General features: G+C 34.4%; 1 protein-coding gene across 1 annotated transcript in view; it reads right to left on the bottom strand.

The window, feature by feature from the left end:
* Nucleotides 1–2,532: 2,532 nt before the first annotated feature.
* The window catches only part of MMP16 (matrix metallopeptidase 16), a 174,057-nt gene continuing 152,225 nt past the window's right edge, over nucleotides 2,533–24,364 (bottom strand). Inside the window, exons 8-10 of the mRNA XM_071421634.1 lie at nucleotides 22,387–22,537; nucleotides 18,342–18,457; nucleotides 2,533–13,788 (exon numbers count right to left, since the gene is read on the bottom strand). Of these exons, the coding sequence (XP_071277735.1) occupies nucleotides 13,454–13,788; nucleotides 18,342–18,457; nucleotides 22,387–22,537 (602 nt within the window). The 3' untranslated portion in view covers nucleotides 2,533–13,453. The remainder of the gene's footprint in view (nucleotides 13,789–18,341; nucleotides 18,458–22,386; nucleotides 22,538–24,364) is intronic.

Raw genomic sequence — 24,364 nt, 5'->3', positions numbered from 1 at the left:
ATGCAGTGGGAAGCTGGCCACTGTGACAGAATAACTTCCTGGTGTGGAAACAAGAGGAGTGCAGCCACACTTGTCATTTGTCATAGTGAGAATGTTTGACTGGTGCTGAAAATCAAAGCAAGAATTATCTATGAACCACAACACAAAAGCACTCCACAGTAAATCTCTCATCTAGCAATTAGACAGCAAGTGAGCAAGTCATGGATAACAAGAATGTCTCTACATGTCACTTCAGGGTAACATTTTCAGTAGAAGAATCCTTGGGAAATAAAGACAATCAATATGGTTATTAATGACACTAATTTCACACAAACATCTGGGAAATTAAGCATGCACTTTAGGAGTTGTTTCTTGCAGTAACTTGTAAAGGAATGAATAAGTTGCAAGCCAAACTTCATATCAATATACTGAGTGGTGTGGTAGCAATAATATTTATTTCAGCCTGGAAAACTTTCAGAAATTAAATACTAATATAAAAATATCTTGAAAATAATTTTCAAATACTTTTCTTTTTCTGTTTTCTTGCATGCAGCTTTACCTTTTCAGCTAAATACTTGGATTCTCTTGAATCTGAATATCTCAGATTTAAAATATAAAAATAAATTATAAACTTATGGGGGAAAGAGGCACTTAAGTGAAAAAGTCTATATGTTGCATTTTAATATGGCACATATTGAAGTAAGAGAATAAGGTTTTGTCAAGTCTTGGGAAAACTGCATTCTGAATGTTTGTGCAGAGGCTCATAGTACACTTTCATTCAGATGGAAAGTGTCTTGAGGGAACACTGGTTAGGCATTGATTACGGTCTAACTTTTTATACTAGTGAAGCACAGATCAAATGTGCACCTAAAATTTACATATCTTATAGCAAAATCTCCTTACCAACACAGACTCATTTTCACCAACACCAGCACTGCACTGCCAACATACTTAGAGAAAGGCAGTTTGACTTGTATGTATTGTGGATTTTATGAGTGTTTGATATCCATTAAAGTGCAATCCTTATAACTCATAGTAAGTGCCCAGAGTTTTCCCACTTGGCTCAGTAAGTGTTCCATAAAATATTGGTTTATTTTATTTTTAGTTTATTTTGAGTGGAAAATGAATATGTTCTATGCCATTGCATGCTGTTTTTACCTGAAGAAAGTAATATCTAATATAGTCATAAGCTTAAATTCTATTGAGAGCTATTAATGTCCAAATGTTTAGTTGATTGTGTTTACCATTTCTAATAATTCAAACAAGCAACAAGAAAGAGGTTGGCAAGCAGTTATTAAGAATATCTCTTATTCATAATCCTTTTTGTCTAACTAGTAATTATTTCTTGATTGGAAAGCTTTTTGAAGAATACATGGAAACTAAATCTTGATTTTGGTCTCAAACATTAAAACAAAAATCTAATTATCAGCCACATAATTGTACAGCAATAGATTTGGAAAACTGTGCCAAATTTCTCATATGTTAACTGTGATTGCTGATGTTTACTAATCAGTTTTCTGCCTGCAGCATCACCTTTACCTACTAAATGAATGGTATTGAGAATACATGAATCAGCTTGGGAATTCTTTTAAATCTTTCAGAAACAATGCACTTCCATGAACTTAAGGATGTTTAGGTAGAGACACTCCCCAAACCATTCAGTTTAGAACTTGTGTTTTTCCTGTCAGTCACTTGTAGTTAAGGCCCAGCCAGGGAACTTTTCCTCTTTCATGGCTGAGAACTGCAGTCAGTGATTTCTGTTTTACTCATGTACCTCTGATTTAGAATGGAAAAGAACAAAGCTTCAGGTAGCTTAGGTATGTGATGAGTTTGGCCTCAGGTCCTGGATCAGCTTATAAGCACTGCTGTCTTTCTTGCAAGGACACTGAAACAATAATAAGTTTATGTTTTTCTTCCAGTAGGCTGAGCTTGTTCCTGGTTTCCTATGCCCACACGTATGCATGGGGGTAGAAAACCTGTAACGCTTTATAGCCTAAGAAGAATTACATTATTGTTGACATGGGAGAACACACAGATCTTTGCAAAACTGAGCCAGCTTTACAAAACTTTCCTTTGCTCTTAGTCTTCTGATCTTCTATTCTGGTTTGATTTCAATAATTTTTTGTTGCTGTTGTGTTTACTCTATGCCTATTTTTTCTAATTTGAATCATTAGACTCAATTTTTTACATTAAATTTGTCATGGTTTTGTTGCATATAAAAAAGGAGGGAACTCAGCCACCTGTTCATAATTTTTTGTAGTGGCCGTAACTGCAATCTCTCAGCCTACATTACAGAAGTAGGTGCACTGTCACTTACTCCACCTCTTTTCCAATACAAACTAGTTTTTCCTACTCTGCCTTGATTGGAAAAATAATGTTTCCTTCACCTTGCTCACAGACAGTTACATCCATAATATATCCATAAATTGTCATTATCTGTTATTATACAAAGGCATTCCTGTTTGGAGGCTAAATTTGGCTCTAATGCTATACAATACCTAAAGAACAGTAGCTATAAATCTTACAGCAATATATACCAATTAAACCACAATGCCTTTATGAAAATTTTTTTCTGTTCTCTTATTTATTGACAGATTTTTTTTTTAATTACAACACAATGAAACGATGGTAAGTACATAAGATGCAATAGTATAAAAAGCCATTTTAACCCTTCCCTTGGTTAAGACACTTACAGCAGACAAGAACTGCCCCACCCCAATTCCCCCCTTCTCAAATGAAAACAAAAAATAAATATAAATTAATAAATATAAAACAAATCACTGCACAGCCCTTAACTCTTTGATTGCCATGGCAAGAACCACAATGATGATTCTACCGTGTGACGTTCGATGGTTAAAGGTTGCCGCAGCAGTCAAAGGGTTATAGCATTGTAAACATAAGTATTTGTTGAAAATGTTCAGTCATGTTAATGGTCTACAGCAATGAGATTATTATCATGACCCCTTGACCTTTAATGACACAACAGTATAAGGAGTTAAAGAGATTAGCTTGGTGAGCTGTTACATAGATTAATTAACCCTTTCAGTTTAACAATGCACTATGAGGTCTTGATTTACTAACAAAAGACTACTTGTGTATAATAAAACACTGTTCAATGCATTGATCAATAAAATCAATGAAAAAAATCAGTCTAAGCACCACAAAATTTTGCCTGATTATATCTGACAGTCATAATACACTTTAGCACCATTTAGTCAGCCTTGCATTTGCACACAAACAAGCGTTGTGTTTGTCAGTAGAAGCTACCTGAAGGAATAACATATGTCAGTTATAAAAAGGTTACCGTATAGAATGCTGTGTGAGCCAATAAAATAAAATAAAATAACAATAATAAAATGAAATTCGTTTGCAGAAAGCAAATAAATGTTCCAGTTATTTTGATTCTAACACACATCCTAATAAGCGGAACATGGGCATGAAATGAAAATGGAGCTATGCAGAGAAAAGGGAATAAAAATGAGAAATTTGTTTCACACAAGAGAAATCATCACATCCATATTCTGACTTATTTGTCAGACTTTGAAAAATAAATGAACAACTGTTGGGTGGTTGAAGATAAAGAGCTTGAAGATTTATGTTTAACAATATCTGAGTTTTAGGGTCATGTTATGCATAAAACCACTTTCAGAGCTATCCTATCAACTGCACAAACACCCTTGTCTCTGCTTGAAAGGTTGATTTCCTCTTTCTCAGACATGGAGGATAAATAAGCAAATCACTGGGTGGGCAGAACCAGAATTTTAGTAGCTTCTAGCTAACATATTGGAAGCAGAACAACTTCTGTTGGAATTACAGGGATGAAGGAATGTCAACAATAGAAAATGGAATCAGCTGCTAAAATAACACTCAACAAGCAGAACTGAGGAAGAAACCAAGTTTTGATAGATTCAAGAATACAGCACCTGGAGAGAATGTAAGGTGCATGCTATTAATAAAGAGAAACAAGGATGTGTATGAAGCTTGGAAAACAATGTACCCTTCTTGTATATATCCATATCAAACTCTAGTTGACTACAGACTGACAAAACCAGCTGCACATGCTTTAACTGCTAACAATACTACCACAGGACTGGCAAGGAGAAGACACTGCATCCCTCAAACAGTTTCTGATCATATAGGAACACCTATAACATAAAGCAAACCTCAGAAGTCAAACACCTGCACCTTTCTCTGCAAGCTGTGTCTGAACTGGGCAATGAATCAAGACTTCAGTAGCAGATGACAGAGAGAGTTTTTTATATGTGATACTGAAAAATTAGGATCAATTGGAAAACAGTGCATAACAGCAAAGCATTCTGCCATGCAACAGTGCTAGCCTATTATGCTACAGCAGTATGGTAATTGATGGAATTGATGTATATGTATGAACTGACTTGTGGTAGAGGAAGGAGTCCAGCCATAAAATCCTTGTCTGGATATTTATGACACAGATTATAGGCATCAGAATGCAAAGGAGAAAGAGAACAGGTTAAAGATGAGAACTGGAAACACTGAAAATAATATAGACTGTTGAAATGCAGTTTTCTAGTCTGCTCACATTTCAGAGATGTCATAAGCCATACATACAAATAGTATTTTTACCAGACATACAATGTCTGGTAAAAATGGTAAAAAATGGTAGGTTTCTGGTGTTACACTATTGTACATCTGACAAGTCAAGTAGTTCCAAGATGCAAATAAAGAATCCATGATGATCAGCCCTGGCTGTACCATGCCTTTTTCATAACAGACTTAAGGATGGCAAGGTAAATGGAAGGCAAAGGCTTCAATAATCTGCTGTAACTTAGAACTCAGTGTTGTTGTACTGGAAAATGAACAAAACACAGTGAAAGATATACATCAAGCTCCTCAAATATTCACAGGAGATTTGAGAAGGTACTACCTCTTCTTTGTAGACACAAAAAGCTGCAATTCCTATTGACAAAGTGCAAAAAGTTGTACATGCTTAAATGAGATAGACAAAAAAATTGTTTTTGCTAATTTTTATAATGAACAGATCATTTCCCATTTGCCTACCAAGAGAATAAAAAAATAAATATTGCCTTTATTAGTAAGGAAACATGTCGAGGTGCAGTGAGAAAAGGGTATGGAGGGGAATCAGAAGTTTGACTGTATTTATCAATTTACATATAGAAATAGAAATAGATGATCCAGCCAATGGCCATAAAAGTATTTCTGTCATATTAAATACTTTAGGACTATAATGGAAATAAAGATACATGATTGTAATATAGACTAGTAGAAGTTAAAGACTTCCTTGTCCTTCAGTATTTTATCCAGTGGAGTTCTTCAAATCATCTTGGATCTAATTTTTGAGAACAAACAGAAGAATATTTCACTGTGACCAGTTTTTGCACAGAGATTCAGGTTAATATTAGTTTGACTAAATCTATCTCAAAAGATTTTGATTGCACCAGATAAATAATGTACTATGTATTACTATATATATTTGCAGTCAGGTTTAGAGCAACTATATTGAGAAGCTTTTTGACTGACTCCTATCTGGTGGGTTATGAATCCAAATACAAAATTCAGTGGACTTTCTAAAGCCTAACAGATATTTTTGTTGTCAGAGGCCAATTATACTTTCCAAGCTATCACTAAGTTCTTGGTAATATCTCTTCTCTTTTATTGTTGATTACATGAAATTTTAGTGGTATTACTGATCCTTGTCTCCATCTCTTTTGATAAATTGGTGTAATACTTGCACCTATAAGTGAAAATGTTTTCATTCCTTTTCCTATTTTTTTGGTAATCAAAAATGGAAATGTTCTTCTGCTACTTGTGTCTGTCTGTAGGCTTTGACCAAAAGACCTAGTTGGTTTTCCTGTGGGTCCTAGAAGTTGTGGAAAGAAAGTTCATGACTAGTTTAAGTATCCTCTGGGAAAGACTTCAACAGGACACAGTCAGACAATACTGTGATTTGACATGTGATATCTGTATGTTTTAGAAACACAGTAAAGATAGATGTTATGTGTGTGTGTATATATACATATACATATACATATATATACATACACATGCACATATATACACTTGACAATGCTTTACCTATTTGATTACAAGGAGTAAGAGTTGGGAATAAGGTATTTTCATCATCACACATTCCTCCAATTCTCGATTCCTATTCAAGACTAAATTTTGTTGAGTATAACAATCCAGTTATTTCCATAAGCTGTGAGTATTGACAATGGCTATTCTGAAAGGTCTTTTTGATTGTTTTCATCTGCCTGGTGATGCATGGCCAGAATTCATGGCATTTTATTATATGAGGTAAAACACAACCATGTACCTATAAGCTGCAGCTATGCCTTGCAGGTATGAATTGTAGTTGTCATGGTCATTTAAAAGAGTGCTGTAGGTTGCTGATGATGTCTTCTGAATGCATGTCATCACATGTATCATTTCCTAAACTACATAATTCTACTTTTATATCCAAGCAGACAAACTGCTTGAGTTGACTTCACAATGTTCCCATAAGATATGAAGGTGACCAGTATGTGAGCACTGGCAATTTTGTGGCAATGGCCAAGGAAAGCATACACAGTATGTCCTTCTCTCTTTAGAATCATTGTATGTTCAAATACGAGGCTGTGCATTTACCTGCAACATATCAGTTGTAAAACAGTACTTTTGAGACATATTTAATCTCATCTAATTTTAAACACTGACAAAGAGTATTAGAAACCATCATTTTGGAAAGTTATGGAAAAAGTGATACTGTGGTAATACCTATTTTCTCTTCTTTAAGGTTTCAAAATGATAGTATGGGAACCAAAATTTTATACCTTATTAACACGGATTATCTGCTGACATTAAGTACTCTTGGCTTCAACAAGGCAGATGAATTTATGCAAAGCCATGTAAGCTATAAATGTGTATGTAAACTGGGTATTAAGTACCAACACATCAGGATGGAAATATGAATTAGAAACCTTATTTTATAACTCAACACAGAACACTGCAAGTTGTGAACCGATATGGACATTCACTGATTGGCAGAGTTACACTGTTCTGTTGCCAGTATGTAAGTAACACAAAACCTCACTAAAAACCCTTCAAACTCCATTGTCATATTGTTAAGGACTAAGTGGGTACTTTAGGAAGCTATTTTATGCCAGCATTCTATTGCTAATCCCAGTTCCCAGAAAGCCACTTCCTGGAATGATAGATTAGTAAATGGGTTATCCAAGACACTTGCATGACACAGAATGAACAGGATTATTCATGAGGATGGAGACAATATTCAGTATATATTTTACTGCAAGAATGAAAGGAAAAAAAAAGTCATGAAAGGCTATGAATTAGGATATGCCACTCCAAGAAGATTAAGGTTGTAGTTATAAAAAGGACATAATTTAATTTCATATGGTAGAAATTACTATTAACTAAACAGAAAACCTTGGTTTATGTAGTGGGTATAATAACAATGATCTGTGAACAATGGTGCTCTACAGAAGCAGAAGAAACTAAGCTGTGTCACTGGAAAACTTCATGCCATCATAAGTGGCTGACCTGTGTAATGATTATTGTTTATGAAGTATTACTGTGACAGCAAATAGCACTATGCTGCATACACATCCAAGTACAGAAAACCGTCTTAACGTGTTAGTTTACATCAGCCTTTCTTCATTTATGTCTTCTCTGCAAATAAAATTTATTTCATCTAACTGTTGGTAGACCAGAGCAATACTTAAAGCCATCTCCACAAAGCCAACATATTTTGTGGACACCACTCACAGAATGTCCTCTTTCAAAGACAAAATGGGCAGCTGCAATTCCAAATGTTAATTAACTGACCATAATTTTTAGATGATATCCTAAAACTTATGTATACTGGGAAAGAAGGCCTGTTTATAATTCATGTCTTTAACGATGTCTACATCCTTCCTTAAAATACATTTTGATTTTAGGAACAGATGCTTGCTGTGCTCACACACTGATGATCCTTCAAAATTTCATCTTCTGATTATTATTGGGCATTCCTGCTTATATACATACATATATAGAATAATTCCATATCATAAAAAAATCTATGCTGCCTAACATTAGAGGCTACCTTAGATCAAGCCTCAAATGGGGCCAGTTTGCAACAAGTGATGGCATGCTTTTGATGTTTACCAGATATTTTCAGCATTGATGGCACTGATGACAATGTCTTTCTCCATCAGCCTCTGACATCTCAGATGGCAAGCCACAAGAATGGGTTAGACAGGTTTGACTCACACATTACATATTTTTCATGAGACTAGTGGCAGACAATTCATTTAATCACATGCATGTATCAGAGATTAATTTTATGAGCACATGGTTCATTTATACCCGATTTTGTAACTGACATATGTTTAAATGGTCTTATCTCATGAGAACCACTCTGTTTGCCTGCAGTCTATGTAGTGGGAGCTAAGAAAGTATGCCTAACATTACACTGCTGGAATATCAAAAGTATATCATTGTATTGAATAACAGGTTATCTGTTCCTCAGCTTCCAGATAATATTATTTGATTTACAGCACAGCTGGACACCTAAGTGGCCAGTGGCATTTGTTTCCTCAGCTGATAGTAATAACTCATAGAATTGCAGTCATCTATTTATACTTCTGGAAACAGAGGTGTCCAGAGACAGTCTTGATAACAACAAAAGGCAAACCAGGAGCTACTGTTCTGTTATGGCTACTTCACATCTCCCACTGCTGTGGTGCATGGCTTCCTTCACCTCTGCAATAGGTGGTGAAACTTAGGCCATGTTGTAAGGAGAGATGGGAGCCAGGACAGAGCAAGCCCCTGCAGTCATATCCTTGCTCCTCCACCCAGTCATCTCATGTTTTTTCCAAAGTAGGCTGCTAATGGTATGGTAGCTTGCATTTCTACTTCCCTAAAAATCCAGTACCTGGAACGTTCACTATTGAGTTTACTATATGTGTGTTTTAAGATTTGTCTTAACAATGGTTCAAATGCAAAAAAAAAAAAAACCAAAAAAAAAGAATAGGAATGTAGTACTTCCATTGCTAATAGGCAGACCAACTTCCTAGACTATGCACTGTTTTCTAACCAACAAGCTAGAATTAGATACTATATAATTTGGTACCAAAAGCTACATTTAACTGACATTTAGATTGTAAAGTAAGACCCCCCCAAAAAATTTGAAAATTCAAAAATTAAGCCTTACACTCCGTTCTTAACCCACAGCGCTAATGGCACAGGAGTCTTGATCAAGCTACTGGGGATGTGAAGTGTGCTTCTAAGAAAAAGTGTAAGTCTGCCCCTTATGTTTGGATTTATTAGCTTATGTTATTTTAATTCACAAAATTAGCCTTAAAAAATCTTTTTCTTTTATCATCCCCTCCCTTTTCCCACTTCGAAAGAAGAAAAAGAACAAAAGTTCATAGGAATATATAAAATATGTATTACATTTATTCTGGAGACTTGAAAGGGCTCCTTTGGAGCCATTTGAGTCTCTCCATCCCAGCCTATCCAGTAAATATACAGTTACATATTTTTAATTTTTTTTGATAAAAATTAATTTTTTTCTACAGTCAATAACCTTTTCATAGGTTTAGATATTGAAAGGCCAAAGGAAACACTACCATAATCTACTCTGGCCTTCTGCATCATATAGACCATAGTACTCTGAAGATACACGACCTTGTGTAGTCAGCTTGATAGACTGTAGCTGATTAACACAACACTATTCAGTTTTGTATTGTCAAAATACAGATCATGACAATAGCAATATGGAAATGTTTATTAAAAATGTCACGGCACATGAGCAGGGACCCAGATTGCAGACCTGAAAATATTTTCAATTTGATTTTTCTTAATTCTAATAGTTATAGGCCCTTGTAGAGAAATAACTATAAAAAAAATTGTGTTAGAACTTTTACTAATTTGAGTTCAAAATTAGATCAGGCAACATCACTAATTCACTCTGAAATTCTAAAATTTGAAACTAGCCAATATGTATTTGGAAATTACAGTGAACACAAATGCTCCTACATCTTTTACTTAAAGCGAACCTTTATGACTGCATTGCAACCTACTGAAAAAATGAGTATGTAACAGAAATGTTGACACAATCTTGTTTTGCATGAATAAACATGCCAATGTAATTTTTTTTCTCCCACTCTCTGTATATAGCATATATGCACTTTTAAGTAAAAGAAAATAGATTCAATGATCAACTTATCATGTATTCATGTAACTACCATATACAATATACCAAGCACTAGAATTATCACACTTACCTTCCTGCATAATTACAGTTAAATTCTCCAAACACAAATATTTTTGTTACCTTATCAAAGAACAACAGTCAACATGCTCAGCACTTCATTACTGACAGGGAAATGGTTGCAGAAAAAGTTAAAGCTGCCATGAAAGATATTTCAAAACTGAAATGAAATTTTCAAATGAATAAAAAGACTGATGAGATGCTGTTCTGACTTAAAAAAAAAATTCTCCTACAGTAGAGGAAAAGCAAATACAGAATAAGTAGTTCTCTTATTATTTTCCTCCAACTATCCAAGGGAAAAAAAATTGTAACAGCAACATCAGTAATTTTGTTCTGTCTATAGCAGAACATAAGTTATAGTAGTTTGTAGACAATAAAAATTTCTCAATGGATTAAAATGTGCATGTCTATGTATGTGTGTGTTTGTGTGCTTTTATAAGTATACAAACACACATCTTAATACATATGACAAATAGCATAGAATTTCAAATTCACCAAATGAGCTGATCCACAGCAAAAATCCTGTGCAACTAAATTGTCAATAAATCAATATTTTCAGCAACAGCTGACTTAGATTTACTAAATAATGCTATGGGCTGATACTGGTGCGCTTCTAACCTACAGTATGCAGTACTTCTACAAAACATCTCCAAAATGCCATCTGCATTGCATATTTGTTGTAAAACTATATCTTTTTCTAATCTTCATTTTTGTTAACCATACATATGTATATCTGTTTATGCTCTAAGAAATAAGTTTGCAATGCTTTATAGCATGCCACATATGTTCATAAGTCCTCAAATCAATATAAAATCATGTAATTGAAAAAAAGGCATACTATTTTTCATGCTATGCTCAATATGAATATAAATTCAAGGCAGTCAAGCTATCCATTACCAAAACAATAATAATCATAATATATATGCATATATACCTACACTCTCTAAAAAGTGATCCAGTTATGTGGATTAAGAAACCAGTAAGAAATTGGTTGAACATAGTATAAAAGTCTCATTTAATGTAAAAGCCCATACTGGCCATTTCAAGTATTTTAATACTTTCCTATAACCTTTTCATTAATAACTAGATATTTGTAGAAATAATAATTTTATACTGAAAATTGTATTCAAGTTAAATAAAAATTAACTTCTGCTGTAATTCATTTTTAGAGTGTGCATGTATACATAGCAAAATACCTTTCTACAGACCTATCATAAATATTTTAGTCTATGTCACTTCTCTCCTACTAAAACACTTCAGTTTTTTTTCTCAAATTTTGGATCACGTCTATCAGGCCTTTCAAGAAATAAAACTCATCTAAGTTCATTTGCAACACCAGATTCCCTTCAGTTTGTGCCAGTTTGCAAGTTAAAGGTCAAAGACATAGGACAGTACACTTTAAGGAAATCCAGACAGTGAAGCTGTTCACAGAAGACAATGTTTTACTTGGTAATGACAGTCAACAGGTCAATAATCAAGTTCAAGGCAAGCTGTTCATTGTTGCAAAAGCTACTCCCCTTGATACCTGGCTTTCATAAAAAACCAAGTGTCTGACTTTTGGGGTGCATCATTCTGACCATCTTTAATAAGTTCACAGCCCAGTGACTGTAAAGCCTATAACTGCAAGAAGCAGCTCCTAAAATCAATAAAGAGGTCTGTCAGTTGCTGACTTTTCTCTAGGAAAAAATTATTGATACAAACCTGCTCTGCAGGTCACATGAAAATGACAATACTGCTGTTAGCACAAATTACACAGAATGACAAAATGTTTTGGTGGTCCCTTGGCTCTGTCAGTTGATACCATGTTTGACTGAAGGCCAGAAATTTTAACCCTTTGAGAACTATGATGAACATGCAAAGGGGTAACACACCAGAGGATACTCATGCACTGTCAGAGTCATCTTCTTAGCTTTCTTTTGAAAGTGTAACTCTACCTCTGCAGAGGCAAATCGAATTGTCATGCCACACAGTCTCAAGAGAGAAATCCAAGATACTTAAGATAAGAGGCTAAGCTATAAAATTGTTGACAGCTCAGAAAAATTCTTGGTAAGTGATACAAATTATTAAAATACGTTTGGTTCCTTTAACAAGAAAGTAGCTGGTAAATATATTTTGTTTTCTATTCATGTTACAAACGCTTTTCTATCAATATTGCAAATAATTAAAAATGCAGTCACAAGAAATCTGTTTCAAAAAACTGATTTTCTTTTGAAACCTGTATTACCCAAACACAATTCTCTAATTTAATGATGACCAAGTTTAACAGACTCTGAAAACTGGACGTAATAGTTCTCAAAGGGTTACACCACCAACATAATACCAGTGTCAAGTCTCTCAATAGTCTGTCTGTTGTTTTAGTTCATTGAAATCCACTTCAGAGACACACTGCTTTTTACCATTCTTTGGAATGAGTGCTCCTGACAGACTTATAAAAGGCCTGGGGTAGTTTGCTTGGTACAGCTTGGGAAAGATAATGTAGGAAAACTAACCAGAAATCAAATCAACCAATAAAAAGGTTCTGCTTGAATATAGTATTGAATATGAGTTTAAAACATTGAGGACATAGCCCAGAGCAGCTGTAAAAAACACAAAATGAATGTATTAAGGCTGTTACTATATTGCAGATATTTTGGCCCCTTGTTTGTTGGAAAATGGCTGTCCGAACAGTCTGAAGTCCTGCGTGTCATCCAAGTCTCCCACCTGACAAAACTGGAAGTAGGAGTATCGGACTTTATCCATAGCAGACAGAAAGCAATCCTCTTTGGAGACAAAGCTGTTTTAGGTCTTCTCACTTTCCTGAAAGTTCCATTATTGGTTGTTGTGTTTCTCTAAAAAAATTTACTTTCAGCAAAAAATTCTTTGAAGGGGAACAGGCCTTAAGGAAAAAATGTAGAAACATTGAAGATATTTTTATTCCTCTTTGTTAGTTAATCCTGATAGTTTATAGGGCATTGAGCGTGCAGAGGGAAGGCCTAGAATTGAATGACAAAGAAAGACAAAGGACTGAAGAAACAGCAGATACTGTGTATCATGGAAGCTTCCCAGCTGAGCGAATTGCCACTCATGCGCAGGACAGGCAACCCCCTGGGTTTTAAAGATCAGCTTTGTTTCAGACTGACAGATGCCCGCTCCTAGCTAGGAAACTGCATAACAGCTCTTGTGTTGAATCTCAAGTTACCACAAACTCCTGGGAGGGAAAGAGAAAAAAACCAAAACCCTACATCACACCCACTCTTGCATAGAGCGTTTGCAGTACAGTATGTGCCGGGGTGTTCCTTTCCTTTTGAACTGGAACACAGTGTAAACCAAGACAAGGAGGCACAAGGCCAGGATGCAGGGAATGACGATGGCTATGGCTTTCACAGTGCTGGCTGTGTTGTCCAGTTTGATGACAATGTCAACATCATCTTGAGGGCTGTGTCGGTCTTTATCTCGGTCTGTTGGTCCATCACAACCCATAAAATCCTTGAGGATGGATCTGGGATAGCCAGGTTCCACCCTGAGCATCTGGTTATTGAATTTCCAGTACTCTTTTCCTTTGTAGAAATATGTGAAGCCTGAGGAAGAAAGTAGCAATTATTCATGGTCATATGAAATCATGTCATCAATATACCACTATGGAAATTACTTGTAACAATTCTTTTGTAATTAAAAAAATTAAAAGATATAGGGAATAGACTTCAGTTAGAAGTCTTTTAAATATTTTTTTTAATTATTTCTTTACTGTCTCTAGAAATCTAATGTTGAGTTTGGGGATTTTGTTTTGGTTTTATTGTTTGTTTGTACTTTCATTGTTCTTTCATTCAGTAAATTGGGATTTTATTTTCTTTCATTACTACAAAAATAATAAAATAATTCCAGAGAATATGGTCTATGAAAAGTCAAGGTTTGGTCAGTTTGTTCATTTACTGGAAAATCAACTAGAATTGGAATCCTCAGGGAGAAGACTTTAAGCATCACAACCTCTTTGAGATGGTAAGTCTCCTGAAACAAATTGCAATGCTCTTCTCTGCTCTGCTATGCTATGCAGAAATGAGAACTGACCCTCTTCAATCTCACATAGCCTATTTCTGTACTTCAGGAGACTGGATGAAATAACAGAATCTTTCACATGAGATAAAAGGTGTAACTAGATTTAAGTTTTCTGTAAAGACCTGATATTTGTTCATTCAGGCACAATCCAATGTTATTTTTAAACATGCTTAAATGAAGAAAAAGCTTGACTCTTGTCAAAAATCTGTATTATTTTATTATCCCAGCTGAAAAATGCCATTGATCTGGCAAGACATAAACCTTCAGGATGGGTGAACTTTCACCTACTGTTTATGAACTGAATGGAAATAGCTGGACTTTTTCTTATCTTTGCTTTATACATTTCATATATTCCCTGCAGTATTCAAGGCTACTAAGACAGATTGGGCGCTCTTTTTAGTTAACGATGCTTCCCGAAAAGGCTGGTAACTGCCTATCTGGAGATAACATTATTAACCAACTATTTAATCAACAGTTATTTTCTTTCAATTCTAAAATTAAAAGAAAAGAAATATTTGATAGTCTATTTTGCAGCTGAAACTAAGAAGTCTTAATCACCTACTTCCACTTTTCAGAAAAACATATTTCATCATTCTTCTACCTTAGGTATTTTTGTAATTTTAATAGCCTTCCTAGCCAATTAAAAAGTATTTTCCTGTCCTTAATCCCTTGCATTTTTTATTACCTGAAAATATGCTAATAGATTTATAGAAAGCTCTAATACAATTTGAAAAAAAAATTACAAAAAGTACTGATCTGTATCAAAAGAGTAGCTAGACTTTTGCAGAAAATGCCTTCTATTCTGGTTGGAATAAAACCTAAAAGATGACTGTAATTCTTTAAATATGATGAAGTTTTAAAATTTTAGCACATATAAAGTTCCTTAAAGCAATCTAGAGTTTAAATTAAAAACATTATCAAATGCAAAATTTAAGTATTTTGAACCACAGTTACCCTATCTTTCGATTCCATATAACAACATGCCTTTCACAAAGTACTGCATATCTTGGCCATGGATAAATATTTCAAGTATGGAAATTTAATGTATTATCTCTATCAATAGTCTAACACATATATAGAGACCATATACAGGTGTGACACCTCTAAATCTATATTCATATATATATATATATGCAGAATACATGTATGTATACTCAGGGGTAGTGGTAAGTCAAAATACAAACTTTAGTTAGCAGTAATTGATATAGCAGTAATTTGCAGCAAAAGACCAAATTAAAACTCTTAAAGCAGCAAAGGAATTGCCAGCTGCTAGAGATCCAATACAATTTTTTTTTCAAATAGAGCCCATTTTTCACTGGGAAAATCTGTTTAAACTTTTAAAAAAGTTTAAAAGTTTAAAATTTTCTGCCATTTTTGCTGAGGTAGGAACCAGGATAATAGTCAGTTAGAGCTGAAAGATGGAAGCTACCAGCAGAGAAGGACAATTCTAAGACACTGAGTAGTTTTACTGCTTCTCCTGACAGAGCAAATGACTTCACATAACTGTAGAAAGGGATTTAATCTAATCTGCTAGATGTGTTAAACCTGGAGAGCTGTTCCTTACAATTTTCTAGATACTAGTCACTGAGCAGTGAGTGCAATACCTGACACAAACAGCACCAAAGGGCATAGCAGTCACTGCTACCTCAAACATACTTATGTAGTAAGTATAAGGCAAAAAAGGCCACTGGACTAATAAAGTAGACTACCTTTTCTCCTTCTTCTACCTAAAAATTGTCCCATCATCCACTTCAGCAAGTTAAATTTTCTGTGCTGCTCTCAAGGTAGAAAGAAAGATTTCTCCAATTTGGAAGACTTTGTGTGATCTCAGATTCCATGTAGCAAAAAGAAAGGAAATTTCTTTTCCATCCCTTCCTAAGAGTTTCTACCAGAGTGTTAGAAAACAAGTCACAAAATGGGAAGTAGCAGGGCAAGTTTCAAAGGTGTTACCCGTACCTGGACCTTAACAAGCTTTTAGGATACTTAGTTGGGACACTGACTAGAGTAGGAAATTGGTTTTCGTCATCCTTTCCAAAACTCTTGATGCACAATTACCAAGAATTTTTGCCATCACTGAAGGAATCCCCTGCATGATCAGAGTTATTGTAGGTGTTCATTTGCATAGTTTGCACAACAAAAATATAAAAGAAGGAAAAAAATATACTTTAAAATGAAATGAATTCCCTGAAAGACATGCTCTCAGATGTTTCCTTGTGAAGGTTTATAATAAAAGTACTTTATCAACTCTGCTTCTGTCCAGAGAAACAAAAGCCGTTTCAGGAAAAATTGAATCAATTTCTTTCCAACTGAGCTGTGGTATTTCTTATTTGAATCTGCTTTTATTTCTTTCTCTTCTCATACAAACAACAGCAAAGTTGTGAATTGTTTCTTAAGACTTTATTTTCTTGATTACAGGAAAAATGTCTTAGTGGTCTTCTTGGAAAATTTATGGTGTCATTTTCAGTCCCCTTTCTGCCCTGGGGCCCTTATAGGATTTCTGAGATGCTCAAGAATTTCCTCTTTCCTTTCACCTCCTTCACAATCTCATGTCATGTTTTACTAACCTTCTCATCCAAAGAATCCAGCAGACCATCAAAACCAATAGGGTTAGAAAGAGAAGAGCCTTTTAGGTAATCAAAAGTCTTTCATGCCTTAGGAATGGGTGCTCTGCCTCTGCTTTCAAACTCACTGCTCTAAGTGTTAAAGTAAGGTAATTTTTATTTTTAATGGGAGTCACATGTCCCTCAGCTCAGTACAGAATATATATTTATATATATAAAAATATATTTATATTCATAGATATATGTATATATGTATATTTATGCACAGATATAGATAGATGATAGATACACAGATATAGATGTATACACATGTATATATTTCTATAACATCTATGACAATTTCCACATATATGCCTATTTAAAAACGGTTAATTATTGAGTGTGATGTATGCACAATATCATCTTGAATGACCTACTTTCCAGTTAAAAACAACACAGAAAATCCAATCTAGCAAAAAAAAGGCCAAAATACAGACAGGGTTTCTTCTTCTGGATGCAACAGACACAAAACAAGGAAGCAATTAAACATATTTTTGAAAAAAACCCTAGACATTTCCATGGCAAATTACTTAATCAAGTTAGAGGTTGAAATAGGAGACTAAAATGTTTTATAAAAGGAAAGAAAGATTTTTATTTTCTTAATAAAAGGAAATTAAAATATTATGGCAATATATATGTGTACTGTCTTATGAGGTAAACAGAATTAATTCAGAACCTACTAATAAATAAATCATATATGCCATATAACAATTGTCCAACAATGATAGGATGCAACAAATGCATATTTTTATTCCCATCAAAAGGATCTAAAACCTCTGTGCAACTGAGGGCTCTGTTGGCAGCCAGCCACCATCCCCTGGGTAGCAATGAATTCTCCTAAGATGGAGCAGATTTTGGCTGCTCTCATTTGTTTTCTGGTGTATCCAGCTGAGATTCCAGACTCTAGGTATGTGATGATGCATCTTGATAAAGCTAATACATCATACTAAAATCCCTGTTCTCTGCTTTTCTACATCATGCACTTATGGCATCTTCGATTTACATAAATTCATTGGCATATTTCTGCTTAGATAAAGATTTTGCTTCCCTCTGCTAGCTTTTGAAAATGAAAGCAATACCTCCTAAGCTATTTAAAAAGCCAACACCTTGAAAATTCAATAGAGATTTATTGTGTTTATGAAGCTTGTTTTAAGAGGTACTATAATTCAGAAGAGAACAAAACCAAAATGAATTAAGACAAAAGAAAAAAAGAATGGAAATGAAGGTTTATAATACTAAATTTGAAAGTTTTTTCAGCCCTAGGTTAAACACTTAAAAGAGCAGTTAAACACTTAAAAGAGCATTTTCACTAAAGCCAGATCTATAGCAGGAAATACTCTGTTCAGATATCAAGAATTCCTTCACCGCTTAAGCTGAATAGTCAATCATCCCTCTATCTTACATACTACTATAATCACCTACTCTATCTTACATAAAGGATGTAAATAAATCATTAAAACAAGAACATGTTTGCATACCATTTTCTTTGTGGACAAAGGCTCCCTGAGGAGATTCTGGGATACCTTTCCAAATTGTGATTGGTTTGGGATAACCAGGGTCCATGGATCTCATTTCTTCACTGTACCTCCAGTACCTGAAATATTTTTTAAAGGAAAAAATCCCCACATTTGTAAGATAGCAGATGAGTAACTTTATATTTTCCCCCTCTAACACTTGCTACATTCATTAACCACAAGTAGAAATACTGGATTTCTTCTCTTTGAACATACATTGCAAATAAATCTATTTACTGTTTCATATAAATAGATAGAAGATGAAATATTTTTGCACTTCAACAACTAAACCAGCATGCATCTTACTTATAATCACCACAATTTTGATGCCTAGGGCTTTTTCACAGTGACACAGAGAGATGCAATACATGCAAAAAACCAATGTACATTAATGCTTTTCATAATATTGTAATAATGCAAGTGACAGTAGATTCAAATTAAAATACTGCCAGCAATCTTAATTTGACTCTTCATATGTATGCATTACAGAAGCTTTTAATTTCATTTCATTATCACTAAATAGATGCAGTGTATTATAAAATTCAACCCGTTTGTGTGCCTTTTGACAGCCAGCCTTTCTCAAACTTAAAACGCTTCAGCGTGCAATTCTAGTAATCCTGAACATCTGAGAAGTACTTACACTTGTGATTTTTTTACACTTTGAGAGGATATTGATAATTTCTTTTTCCTTTTACTGCTGATCAAATTGCTGATCAAATTGCTATGCATACAAGTTGGTTCTAAGAGTACAGCATCTCTAATGTCCTCTGCGTATCCTAACATTTTCGTAGGTCATTTCATATTTTGATTTACTCCATCAATTTAGAGCATAGTTTTATCACTATCATTGGTAATCTGGTTACTGCTAAAAACTTGACCCTGTTTCTCATTTGAATTCAGTTTTTAGAAATCCTTGTTATGGTCATCATATATTAAAAAATTCTTATGTGGATGATATTTTATCAATGTGAAGGTACTTAGGCACTCTAATTGATTCACATTTTCATCTTTTTAGAAAAGTGTGGTGGTCTAAACTCCTCAGTATTTCTCCCTGTATGGCATTTCTCTGGCTTTAAACTTTCAATGAAATTAAGAGATGGCAGATTTCCAGTGAGTTAGGCATTGGCAAGTTAGATTAAAAAGACATTTGTATTTATTTTTTCTTTCTTATGCTTAAATTATTTTTATAGCCTCAATTCTTAATCTAGTCACATATACATCAGCTATCAGCCAACAACACAATGCTCTTTATTTGGATACAAAACATCTTTGAAAGTCTACATGCAGAAACAACATGTAGAAGTAGTAAACAAAGCTCTAACTTTAATAGTGTTGAAACCAGTTCTTCCTCATCTTTAAAGTCTAAGTTTCTTGGTCTTTAGTTTGCATTTTTAAAGAAATATATTTTCTTTTTCTCTCCCTCTATTTCAGAACTCTATTTGTGGTGTCCACAATTTCTCTCCTTTTCCATTTTCTCTTCCAATCTTTTCAACTTTTTAAGCTCCTTCTTTTAATAACCTCTGGTTTCCCACTAGCCCTAAATGACTTTCAAAGATGTCCTCTGTCATGAAAAGTCTTTGAGGACATACTCAGTGCACACTCTGAAATCACAGAACATCTGGGTTTTCATCATTGATGAGAATGATTAGGGATCCTATTAGGGAAGGACTGATCATGACACCACCTCAACAATCTGTGCTGGAGTAGTGAACATGTCTACAGGGTAAGGAAAAGCCCAGTCTTGATTCTATTTGGCATGCCAAATGTTCACAAGCAAACTCCCTAATGATGGTTTGAGCTCTACAGACTATATAAACTTGTTGCTGTATCTCAAAGACTGGTAAATAACAGAGGGGAAAAAAATTCCAAGTCCACTTCATAGCTTTAGAAAAAGGGATGTTGAAAAATATTTGCTAAACTATGGTCTATATCTAAGCCTATTTACTTAATGATATTCCAAGCCATTGAATGATTAAGGTTTATGAAGAAAAAACCATTGATTTAAACTCTAAAGTGCATAAAAAGTTGGACCAGACAGGGGCGTAAACAAGGACATTTGTCAAGAAGTTCATGAAACCTATTATTTTCTAGTCCCAAATGACTCAGTTCTGGTAGGATAGGAATAACAGAGGGACTAATGTTTTCAGTAGTCAATTTTTTCCCTTTCATGTGTTTCATACAATTATTTAAAAGAATTATCATGAATATTGAAATAGATAAGTTCAAATTACAACAATAATGTTCCATACATGAGCTGCTTTAGACATATGACTGTTTACTGGTTCAACCTTTAAATCTTCTTACTGGTTTAGCTAATGGGATTTTCTTGTTTGTGTACTTTTTTTGCTTGGTCAGTTTATTATTATTTTTATTTTATAGCCAATATTTAATCTCATAAGCAATGCACATTGAGAAACTTACTGTTGTAAGGGTTTATTCCTACTGATGGTCAATATCCCATAATGGCTCAATTATCTCTGCAAGGCTTATGTTCAATCTTCTTCTTACATACTCTATTGCATTTATATCCTGCTGAGTTTCATTGTGCTTGTTAGGTCTATGGAGCAACTTTTCTGCCAGCACCTGTTTTCTCTGCTAGTTCTTTTTGTCTTCTATTACTATCAATTGTGTTTTAGGAAAGTCCTGAATATAAGTAACTGCCTATGCATGGTACTATAAAAGAACATTGCTGAATAAAGCCTAAAGGAAGTAAAAGTCACAAAAAATTCCTACTACACATTTTTTTATAATATGTATGTGGAGCTGGAAAATTATTACCTGAAAAAGAATTTGAATTTTTAAAGAATTTTTAAAGAACAACAAGAAGCAAATTATTTAGGCATCTTCTACTCACTATGAAAATTGAATGCTTGAAATGATACCTAGTTTTAAAACATTTCAAAAATTTGACTTAGTTATCTACTTCCCTCACCATGAGTGATGGAGAGCTATATTTTTTTAAATAATAAAAATAGCTTTTACCATAAAATTTGTTGCAGCATTCTGTAGTGCAGTTTTTACAGTACTGCTAAAAATTACAAACTATACTGTCCTAAACATATTCTCTGATGTGCATTAAATTGATTTCTTAAGTGATCCATGAATACTATTAGTGTCTGAGAACACTAAGTACCACACAGTAACAAAAGCAGTCATAGTTTTAATAAGACTAATAGAAATATTACAGTTATTAATAAGGAATAATTTGTCTCTGAGCATACAAAATTTGCACAGCAATACATCAATCAACAAACACAGTACCATACTGAAAACCTGTAAAATCCATCATTCAGACAACTTGCAGTGTTTCAAAAATTAATGAATTCTCCTGACGTCTCTATAAAGCAGACTAACATTCCTTTCCTTTTTTTTATTTACAGGTAAATAAAGATACAGAAACTAAGTGACTAGTACAAGTATTTCAGTAATGGAAAAATCCTTGGATTTAATGGGTTTTTTCCTGTGCTTTTCTTTTTGTTAGGGGGTTGTGTTTATTATTATTATTATTATTATTATTATTATTATTCATAGATATGTGTCCCTATAAGATTTATTTAGAAGTAATTCCAAGAAAATGCTCAAATTCTTCTCTAGCTCCCAGGTTCAGCTCTATGTTCCCTTTTTTACCTCATTATCAAATAGTAGCAAAATCATTTTCACTGACCTTAAAAGCTTTGGATCATGTCTAGCCTACCTATGTTCTGGAGTTTAGAAATGTGGATAAAGAAAGATGTAAGAGTGTACAGAAACAAATCACTTTGAATATTTAAGTTTAAATTTACCACAACTGTGACTTGCTTGTTGACTTCTAGAACAGAACTTTTCTACTGGATATACTTATACCCACTCTAAGATACTCATAAAATATAGTTTAGGTTATAAGACGTGAAAACATTACAGCCATCTATACAGGAGGAATAAATTTCATCTTTTTGAGAAATAGAGGAAAAGGTTAACATGTATAGCTGGTATCCACTGAATTGTTCCCTTGCAGAAATCCTATACCAACCTATCTCCTTTGAAGAAGTAGGTTTTTCCAACATCTTCCCACCAAATTGCTGAATCAATGCCGTGGGAGGGAATTCCACTTCCAAGTGTTATCAAGTCATGAGGATAACCTGGCTGGAGAGTAGTGTCCTTGAAAACCCAGAACTTGTTACCTGTACAAAAGCATATATATACACACATATATGTGTATTAGTCATCAGTACTGTCAGTAGAAATATTAATGCACTCTTAAGAAATAAGAAAGACTCCCAAGGGTCTATAGTAGCAATTCTTCCAAATACAATAAAATTAAAAATGTTCCATCCATGCAGACAATGCAAAATTAAATATGCCTTATGGATACTTGCATTTATAAAGCACCTTTCTTCAAATATGTCTACAGTATATTTTATTACCAACTATGCAGTGATCAAAAGTAGAGTGAAAATTAAATCACCTTAAGAGACTCTGTGGTTGATAATGTAATACATTTACAGAAAAACTACGCAGCAGTTTCACGTTTGATGAGGAAAGAGAGAATTTTATAAGAAAACCAAGGTAAGAAACACAAAAAAAGTAGAAATGACAATCTTCATAGAGACCAAATACTTTTATTACTCTGTATTTGTCCCCAAGAATTTAAATTACTTATGAAGGATGTTTCAGAAATAGTCATAGAATTTAATATTAAGACATCTTTTCTTTTAGGGCAGCTTAAAGACAGCAAACTGAGAGTCTGAATCCCAGAGGTGAACACCTTTTGTTACTGAAAGTAATGGTGGGTTGCCAGTGGCAGTAAGACTTAAGCTTTGTCTGTAGGTGGCAAATCATTCAAACCCCCCCAGCTGACTTATTCAGTGCTAAAAATACAAGGTAGTTGTACGACTCCAGTTGCTGTTAGCACAGTGTCTACACAAACCTCAGATTACCCAGGTTACTCAGGTCACTGTCTTAAATATGAATAACAGCCTAGGGCTTCCTGGACTGCAGTGCTGAGTGGATGAAACCCCTACTCCTAGAGGGGTAACTGCAGCTACTAGACAAATATTTTGTGTCCACAGAGATCCATGCCTACAGAACTAGCAGCTGCACCAGTGTTTTATAGTTGAGATGCCCCCCTGTTTGTGGGAGAGGATGCTTCCTGTGGTCTCTCTTCCAGCTGGATGGCTTACCTCAACAGCCCACAGCTCCACTTTCCAAGCGTGAGTCTTTCCTCTAGCTTCCTGGACAAGTTCTTCTTCACTGAATACTTCCATGATTATCTCACCTGCTTCACCATCTCATATTAAGCTTATAGCTCAATATTTCCTCGATAATTTTGTTGTCCTCCTAGGGACTTCTCAACATACTGTGCCACCTGTCCTATTCTTGCAACTATCTTCTCCTTTTTGCATTTCTGTTTTTTTCTAATTCTTCTTCAAAACTCACTTCTCACCTGTGTCTTTTCAGCAGACTTCTCTTTCAAACACACCTTTGGCTGAACAAAGGGAATAAAGATCCCCATATGCTCCCTAGAAATAAGAAAGGGGGAGCATAATTTGCATTTATGTACTTATCTGATGAGCTTGCTTGGATGTCTGTCTTTGTGTTCTGTCCCCTAGACCACAAGGACACCCTTCTCAGGCTAGACTATGGGCTCCATTGTGAAAGAACCATGTGTTTATTCTCTTTTCAAAGCATTACCATCATCATTTTTTCCAAAAAGCATTGCTAGTTTTAGTAATAATGACACTGAAGGAGAAGATACTCTTTGACATCACATGGACACTTGGAGCTAAATCACAAAAAAAACCCAAAACATTCATGAACATCTATATCGAATTCTTCACTTTGGTCTATCCATTGCTATGCATGACAATGATATTTGAAATATAAGGGGAAAAGTTTGAAAACAATTTTTTCTCAAACACATTTGGAAGGAGGATGTAAGAGATAAAATCTTGGCTGTTCACATTAGTTTTTGTACTTGCCTTTTAGGCTAGACAGGTTGTTATACAGAT

Source organism: Agelaius tricolor, unplaced genomic scaffold (genome assembly GCF_023055355.1).
Source record: "Agelaius tricolor isolate 1412-34295 unplaced genomic scaffold, bAgeTri1.0.p SCAF_2, whole genome shotgun sequence".
Lineage (NCBI taxonomy): Eukaryota > Metazoa > Chordata > Aves > Passeriformes > Icteridae > Agelaius > Agelaius tricolor.
This window is presented reverse-complemented; position numbering and strand designations above follow the sequence as displayed.